The sequence below is a fragment of the Papaver somniferum genome, chromosome 3, assembly GCF_003573695.1.
Source record: "Papaver somniferum cultivar HN1 chromosome 3, ASM357369v1, whole genome shotgun sequence".
NCBI lineage: Eukaryota > Viridiplantae > Streptophyta > Magnoliopsida > Ranunculales > Papaveraceae > Papaver > Papaver somniferum.
The window spans coordinates 92,133,553-92,142,557 of record NC_039360.1 but is presented as its reverse complement, the minus strand read 5'-3'; the positions used below and the strand labels follow the sequence as shown (position 1 = coordinate 92,142,557).

The 9,005-nt window shown below is 37.8% G+C and overlaps 1 protein-coding gene across 1 annotated transcript; it reads right to left on the bottom strand.

Moving 5' to 3' along the window:
• Positions 1–6,401: 6,401 nt before the first annotated feature.
• Positions 6,402–7,257, bottom strand: LOC113359737 (B3 domain-containing protein Os06g0194400-like). The gene is made up of 4 exons (XM_026603322.1): positions 7,126–7,257; positions 6,933–7,037; positions 6,666–6,832; positions 6,402–6,504 (listed from the first exon to the last, which is right to left on the bottom strand). The coding sequence occupies exons 1-4, from the start codon at positions 7,255–7,257 to the stop codon at positions 6,402–6,404; spliced, it is 507 nt and encodes a 168-aa protein (XP_026459107.1).
• Between the last annotated feature and the right edge of the window lie 1,748 nt (positions 7,258–9,005).

Genomic DNA, 9,005 nt, shown 5'->3' with positions numbered 1-9,005 from the left:
TGGATTTTGTGGATCCAAGCGCATGTTTCTTGTCAGCAGATTACATGATAGTTCCCTTGGATCCTGCACTCCACGCTTGCTTAGGCGACGGAGACAGGGAGAACACACACATATTGCTTTATCCAAGTGTCATTTTTATTCCTTTTGGTCAATTGGTCGGTCTTTTTTTTTTCTTTGTTGTAGCAACTCAATCACTCTATTTCATCCTAGCAGTGATAACAATTCGATGTTCGTGCCCCACCAATTCACTTAGAGAAACAATAGATAAATATGGAAAAATAAAAATAGAACGTGATATGGTGACGAATCCGAGATATGGTGACAACTAACATATTATTTATGTTTATATTTTGTTCGCTTTCATATGAATAGACTCTACTAATGGGTTCCTCAACTCCTACAACCACGATGTTTCCAGTAGTGTAATGCACAAGTTGCTAGACTTAGGAGTTTATCATCATTTTTTTTTTAGTTTTTTCTACTTTTTCTACTTTTTTTTTTTTATAAACACAAGGGAAAACTAACAAGGCTAAAAACTCTACATGAGAACACTCCCCCACACTTAAACTTTACATTGTCCTCAATGTAAATTGAATCGTCCAAAGAAAGTCAAGGTGGGAAATTTTATAACATGATATATATACACAACAAGACAATAAAATGCATAATAAAAACTCATACTCCAACTCATAGTTATTGTTGAACAATAGAGGATAAATACTAAACAAGCTATTTAGTTGGCATCTTATCTCAACTCAGCCAATATATATACCTCATCGTCAAGAAAAAATTCCATCTACTTAGAAAGGCTAGTGTTTATTCTAAATTGTTCAAAAATCTCTAAAAGTTGGAGTTTTGATGTGCAAATATCCACTATAAGAAAATAAAGATAAAAGACTTGAAAAATAAAAAGATAGAGATAGATACATAAAACCAGTGGGTTGCCTCCCATTTAGCGCTTGGTTTAAAGTCGTCAGCCCGACTTGCAAGATGAATTCCCCATACACCAACAATCTGAAAAGTTGGGGATCCACCCATAGAACCTGTTTTGCAAACACTAGCTTCGCACAAATATTAGTAATATAAAATAGAAACGAAGCTATTAGCCGATAAAAGCTTCCCCCACACTTATTCTTGTCCACACTTGGGAGTGTATAAAGAACATAGAAGTCGGGTACTTCCACGGTTTCTTGTTCCAAAACCTGCATTGTTGGAGAATCAAGTATCTCTAATGGCGGAAATCGAGAAACAAAGTCATTCAAAAATATTCTCGAGGCACATACATTCAAACCAATAAGAGGTAAATGAGAAGAAACAATAGGCAAAGGGTTAGACAAACCTTGCACAATCTCTTGTATCACAAAATCCTCTTCATCCTTGAAAAACTCAAGTGAATTACTCACCTCTTTTATATCATGGTCCTCTATCAAACCTTGCAACCATTCTTCATTCATTTCTACCTTAACTAAAGTCTCGACATCAATATCTTCATTAGAATTCTTTGCAAGCTCAATTGGGTCTTCCATAATATTGGTCATAACGGTCTCATTTTCAACATATTCCTCTTCGTTGTTCGACACATACACTTTTGCGGATGCAATTCTGTCCATAAGGAATTTCTTTAGAACACTCATTGCATCATCCTCAATCTCTACCTTTTGAATAGGTTCTTGATCATTATAAAGATCAAGGCTTGAGTAAGCTACACTGTTGTCATCATATTCCTCTTCGTCTTCACCTTGATTGCAAAAAGACTCCATTGTACACTCCTCGGGGATGTCACCATAAATTGGTTCAAGCAATGTACTTTCATAGTCGTCATCACTATCATAGCTAACATATGATTGGCTACCACTTCCCAAAGATTGGTCTTTCGCAGAATTTTGCATGTCCTCTTTGTATTCTTCAATGCCTTGTCTTAAAATGGAAACACCTTTTTGAAGCTCTTGGAGTGATCCATCCAAATTTTGAAAATAGTGTTCCATTTGTTGGAAAAGCTCGTTCGACAAGGAAAAAGTAGAATCACTTACTTCAGTATTGCTATGCCAATTATCTTCCCTTTGAATGGGTGAATGATCATAACTACGATCAGAAATTGGGCAAACATACTATGAGCACATTCGGTCGATGAAATTGGTTCCACGCTTGGTTGTCTACAAACCGACTCCATGCTGACCATAAATTGTTGCATCTCATCTACCAAACTCGAAGAAATATGAATAGGAGTACAACTAGTCTCCCCTCCTTGTGGTTGCTCACTTACATACCTACCATAAGAAGGTTTATATGTATGAGAATAACTCAAAGGGTACGTGGAATATTGATCATAACCAAAGGATTGATTTTGATTGTATTCCCCGCAAGGGTGATAGTTGTCATCACTTTGTTGAGGCTGATAACCGTACCTATTGTTCCAATATGCTCCGTCCATAGGAATTGGTACCTGAAACAAGAGTTCTCAAAACAAGGTTAAAAACCAGAAAATAAAAACAAAAACAAAATAAAAAACAAGACTAAAAACAAAAATAAGAAACCAAAAACAACTGACAACCGCTGCCTCCCCGGCAACGGCGCCAAAATTTGACCGCAGTCGTATGCATCAAAAATAAATTACTTTCTCGCTCAACTAGATATAAATATAGTATGTGATAAGAAAGAGTTCGTTCCCACAGAGAGGATCTAGGTTGTAAATATGTTATGGTTTCTTATGCGTAACAAGGGGGATTTTCTGATTTTTATAAAGTAAACTAAAATAAAAGCAAAACAAACACGCAAATCAAGGATGTGAAAATATTGGGTAAAGGTTTCATCTTCAACTGTAAACAAGTTTTGAATGTATGATTAGAATTCGTATTTAATCTCGTTATCATCAAAAGCCAAAGAATACCTTATTGCAAGAATACTCCGTAAATTTCCTAAGTCATCAACACACACATTAGAGCTGCGCATGTGAATTCTACCTAAAGAATAACCTAACGCCTTGCGCTAATTAAGTTCAATTCCTATGAGCATTAAGTTTAAGAAAAAGGCTGATCAATGCAATTGTCATACATTGCGCATGAAAATTCGGGCAAAGGTCAATTTCTACATATGATTACAAGAGTGTATCACTACAAACCGTAATCATATCATGCTACTCGTTTTCAAGGTTATCGCTCGATGATGAACCCTAAATAGCTATAGATATGGATGTGAGTTCAATCAATTCTAGACTCAACCAAACAAACATTCAATCATATTGCAATACATCAACCATGCAATTATTATACGCAGTAGAAATCAAACGATAATATTGAGAGAAAACTAATTCATAAAAGTCATAACTTGGTTGCAAAATCCAACTACATCTTCAACCAATAACAAAATCAATTAGCTCATATTCATGGAGTTCATAACAAGAGGGAAGAAAAAACCTATCATGTTTCTAAACCCTCGAATAAAGTAGAAGACTCCCTAATGGAGATATCTAGGTTTTGAGAAATACTTTTCTATTTATATGCTTCTCTTGTTCCAAAATTAGGTCTAGTCCTCAATGTCCATTAGATGAAAATCCACGTGGCCCAAAAGTGAGAAAAAACCATGTAGAAAGTCTTCCCAAAAAAACATCGCCGGAACTGCACGGAATGTGACCGGGAAAGTTGCCGGAATAGTGTCTTAGATGACCGGCAAAGTCCGCCCGGTCACCGGTCAAACGGGTCAAGACGTCGAGTCAACGAGTCAACTCGGTCAGGTCAACGAGTCAGAACCGAGTCAACCAGTCAAGGCAATTCAGCTGAGTTGGTATTGGCCAAGGCCATTGCACTGGCCTGAGCTTGCTGATGCACAATGATTGTGCTTAATGGCTCCTCCTCTGCTGCACAATCATTGTGCATAACAGCTTCTTAGCCAACCATATCATCTGTTGCACAATCATTGTGCAGCACTGCTATACTGCCATATCTCCTGCTGCACAATCATTGTGCAGCAGTCCATTTGCTCTTCCCTGTGACTTCAATTCAGCTGAAACCTGCAGCTCAATCACCACTTTAGTCGCCACTGTAATGCCCCTTCCAATAGCACCAGACCAACACTGTCTACCTGTAGCTTCATTCTGCAAGTTCATACTTTCTTCTCTACAGGCACACAATCCCACTGAACTTCAATATCTTTCTCAGCTTCTACATTCCACCAGACTGCACCTACAACTGCAGTGCCATCACTGTGACCATGGCAGTAGCACCAAAATTACTCCACTGCATTCATTCTTGAAATCTCAGTAGCAAGCAATCATCAATGGCCCATTTCTGCCTACAATTTCAGTTCCTTGCACAGCATCAACACAAATCTTTATCTCCAGTTGCAACTAGCTTCAAGACCACCACCAACATAATCAAGCCACAACACATGCAATTGCTCCACAACTTCATTTCGGAACCGTTAAGTAGGTACCAACAACAGCTAGTTATTCCATTCATTTTTCATCTACAAGCCTAAGCATTCCTCCATAACCAACAGCAGCACAGCAACATCCATTTTTTCAGCTCAACACAACATCAAGCATTAGTATCAGTCCCTTGCATACAACTTCAGTTCATCCAAGACCCTTACACCTTGCTTGTACACAAACTGCATCTCTTCTATATTACACAACTGCGCCAGCCAATTCTGTCCAGCACCACCTGTGAATGCAGCTGCAACTCAAAAGCAATACCTGCTGCAAACACAACCAGTAACTTCACACACCCATTCCTGCTTTAGTTCATCGCCATTCTCCGACATCAGTGCCCTTTCTGCAGTCACCAGCTACCACTATCACCTTCAATTTCACTATCCTGCAACTGCAGCAACTTCAGACTCATACCCATCACCATGGCAACAACAACATCATTTCCTTACACAACCTCCTAACCTCTTGAATCTCAATTCCTGCAACTTCAACCCCAAACCCATTTCCATCTCAGATTCATTAACAGCAGCAGCTTCTGATTCCTCTCGATTTGGTTCCAGCAAATACACTCATAATTTATCTCAGATTCAATCTCAAATCCGTTAACAGAAACAGCTCCATTACACCACCAGCAGCTCCCGGACTCATTTTACAGATCAAACCCATCTCTCAATGAACATAATCAACATCAGCAGAAAACATTAACCACAAACCCTAACTCTTTCCATTTTCGACTAAATCCAAATCCACCATATACATCACCACCACAGATCCCACGTCTTGGTTGATTTCTGGTCTTGAAACTTCACTAAATTGCAACAGATTCGAGACCTATCAACCTTCTTCAATTTCATCATTGTACTCATCAAACCCCAGCTAAAACGAAAATCAAAAGATTGAGGGAAAGATTGAGCTTCTAAGAACACCTACAATCGAAATTTGGCACAGGATATAACACTCATTTCTCTGAATTTCTGTGTTCATCATTCCTCCCTCTGATTCCCATGGGTTCCTTCTCTCATCTTCATGACAACAACCGCAACTTTTCTCATTCATTAGACAACAGGAGGAACGAATGATAAGAGAAATAAATTCCAGGGTTGTGCAGGAAGTGGACTTGATACAGGCACCAGCAAAATAGATAAGGGCTAACTTAAGTTATTTGATCTGTCAGTTCCGCGTAACCGACAACATAATTTCTTTGTTCATCTAAACTATCACTTGCGGAGGACTGACAGTTCTTCATATCCTTCTTTTTGCGCAGCCTAGCCACCTGTGAATTGACTTTTTGTCATTTACACTCCAAATGGACGTTTTCTCCTTCTTTTGCTCATAATGACTCCATCGTGCCTAATAAACTCAAAACCAAACATAAGATACATAATTTACAAGAAAACTCGCAAAGAAAGCATAAACAATAGATACACCATCAACAGGGGATGCTGGACAAGGTTTCGTACCCGTAACATAACCATCGAGGTCATAACCTTGAAGATACGGCAAAAACTGAGCTCGCCACAAAGAATAGTTGTTTTCATCTAGTTTAACAGTGATGATATGATGAGGTTGAGAGAATTGAACAGAGGTCATTGTTGAAACTAAAGAAGGAGAAGATGAATCAATGATTTCAGAGGTGGTAGAAGCTGCAGTAGACATGGTTTTTGAGGAAGAAAACGAATTGAAAATAGGGTTAAAAGGACCTAAACCTAGCTGATACCAAGTCAGAACTACTTGGGTTTTGATTGAGATTAAACAAGAAGGTAATAGAAGAAGAAGAGATAACTGTAACTGAATTTTATTGATGTTTAGACATACACTGCAATTGTGAATTTCATACAATATTTATACACACGGTTCCTTGAACTGTAAGGAAACTAATTTCCTAAAACAAACTCTTATTTCCTAATATACAAGAGACATAACTACTTGCCTAAGAAGCTACTGTGTGTTATTTCACACACGACCATATACTGTGTTAACAACTTAACCCATTCTTCAGAGCAAGGTAATTAGTTGGGAACTCTTCCCCAACTTCATCGACAAGAGTAATTGTTTCATCGCGTTTCGGCAAGTATTTCCTGCAAAAATAAGCAGGGAGACCCTGTATACATTGACAATTGCAAAGGGTTAATCTTCAGCACACAACATCTTCAAGCATTCAACATCTTTAGCTAAAACAAGAATTTGCACTTACCAACCAGAACCCACGGTTAACATGAGAATGAAGCATGGGTTTTACAAAGCAAGGGAACCCATCACCCCCAATATCTTTTCTACATTTACTGCTTTAGTTGTTGCATTTTTTCTATCAATTTCAGTTGTTATAGGAAAATCGCCTAATGGAATAGCTCTAGGTTTAGAGAATCCATTGATAGATCTTCGCCTTGCGTATTCGTACACAAAAACCTAAAAACATAAGGGTTGTGATTCTTGTGAATAAGTATTTGCAGAACATATGAACATGAAAAATGCCAAATGGGTATGCAAGAAATGACTTGGTTATTACCTCTTCGTATACTGGAGCTGGTTTATCAGATAAACGATTAGACCTTCTTACTTGAACAAACTCCAATTTTTTCTGAACCAAAACCCTGGGTTTTGATTGTTTCACCTGTTTTGATCACATAAAACAGTATTAGGGTTTTAGGGTTTTTAATAGAGAAGAAAATAAAAACAGAGGGAGGGAGAGAGGGAGAGACCTGTGAGGAGTTGGGAGAGGAGTTCTTGAAATTGATTGCTAAGTGATTGAGTTTGAAATCTTTAATTCTCTTTTTATTTTCCTCTATCCTCTGTGATCTTAGATCCTCATAAGGTGATTTACTCTTCACCATTGCTGCTGCTTTCAGAAATGAGAAACCAAACTAGAGTCTCTGCCTCCGTCTAGTATAAAGAGGAGAAGAAACAAGAAATGATCGAGTAAATAAGTCGACCGTTGGGAGGAAAGAGTTTTCTCCCTATTCTATTTTTATTGGGAGAAGATTTGAGTTGTCTAATCAAATGTACGGTGGTGATGGGGCGCCAAAAAAATATTTAATAGGAGGTTAAATTCGAAGAGTCCTCTTATTAGGAGGGAAGGAATGGATTTGAGGAGGGAATCAAAAATTATGGGGAGGGATTAACTTTTAATAAAAATGGTGAAATATCTGTCTAATCCTCACCGTATTTATAGTGAGTTTACCAACCAAACATAGGGTATCTTCTTTTATCACCGGTGTGAAGATTTGATAGAAACAAAACCAGAAGATGATTAGATGAGTGATTGCTTGGTCCCGTATATTGTGAGTTAGTTCCTCCATAGCCTTGATAATGAGAATATTGTGATGTATTGTCCTCAAATCATTTGTTAGAACAACTTAAAGGGGGAAGGATATTGATAGAAGTACACAGTACCTCCAAGACTTGTTTCCGAGGATCGTGAATCTTAAAATCTGATCTCATTCATATCCCCATCTTTGCTAATCTAGTATTATCAAATTATGATTGAAAATAATAGTGAGCGGAAGTGACAAAGACATAGATGCTTACCGACCTAGAATAACACTTGTGAACATTGCTAGTCGCAATCAGCGAATACCCAATAAAAGAACTAAATCTGGTTTGAATGGTTTGATTGCTTTTATAAAAGGTTAGGGTTCTTTCTTTTACCAAGAAGAACGATGATCACTCAGGGTAGGGTGGGTGATTTAAAAATAATTACTTATTTTAATTGTATTTGACTTTGACCATAAATTGACTTGAGTTCAGTGAAAATCTTTCCCTCCTCAAATCCATTGTCTCCCTCCTAATAACAATACTCAATTCGAAATACAAATATTTAATCCCAAGGGATGGCAAACACAAACAATTTACTTTGGTGTTATATTGTCGTTGGCTTTGCACTATTGTCTAGATTAGGGTAACTCATCAGTAAAAACGGTAGAAAAGAAGACGAAGAAAATGAATTTGGGAGAAGAAAACTCCAATTTTTGTACTCTCAGGTCACAAATTTGCATGACTACTCTTACAGATACCCAGCGGAAGTTCTTTCGGCTGAACATGTAGATTAAAAGTTATTTGGCAATAGCATATTTTGTACCCCGTCAGTGCGATAAGTAAGAGAACATTACATTGATTTTCTTCTTATATCTTTTGATTCTACATCAAGGGAGCATAAGAGTGTGATTACATCCAAAAGACGATGGTCGTTGAAGAAAAAGGATCCCAATAGTCCCAGATAATTAAAACATGCCAAGTTGGGAAGCCAAAACTCAATGGCTTTTCGTATAAATGTTAATCGTTTTCTCTAATGCGGAAAAACAAAAACGGTCTATTAACAAAGCCTAGAACATCAAGCGACGGATAGAGAAGGAGGTCATGTGAAACAAAATTCTGCAGAATGAAACAAGGGTGACTCTGGTTTTATATCAACACTCTTAGATGGACCTCAACAGATATGTAAAAATAAGGTAATCTGTTTCAGTATGGAGGCAGGGCTTCCAGTCTTTCAAGCTTCTTAAAGTATAACCTAACTCCTCCTTGGCCTTCCCGCAAACATATGCTAAAATGCCAGCTGAGGACAGAGTTTGCCAAAGCATAATCA

Bases quoted from the DNA above. Each gene is read 5' to 3' on its own strand.
- LOC113359737 (XM_026603322.1), bottom strand. From the start codon at position 7,257: ATGGTGAAGAGTAAATCACCTTATGAGGATCTAAGATCACAGAGGATA. The intron at 7,038-7,125 runs GTCTCTCCCTCT...TGATCAAAACAG, and splicing joins CCTCTCCCAACTCCTCACAG to GTGAAACAATCAAAACCCAG. The intron at 6,833-6,932 runs GTAATAACCAAG...TTATGTTTTTAG, and splicing joins CAGCTCCAGTATACGAAGAG to GTTTTTGTGTACGAATACGC.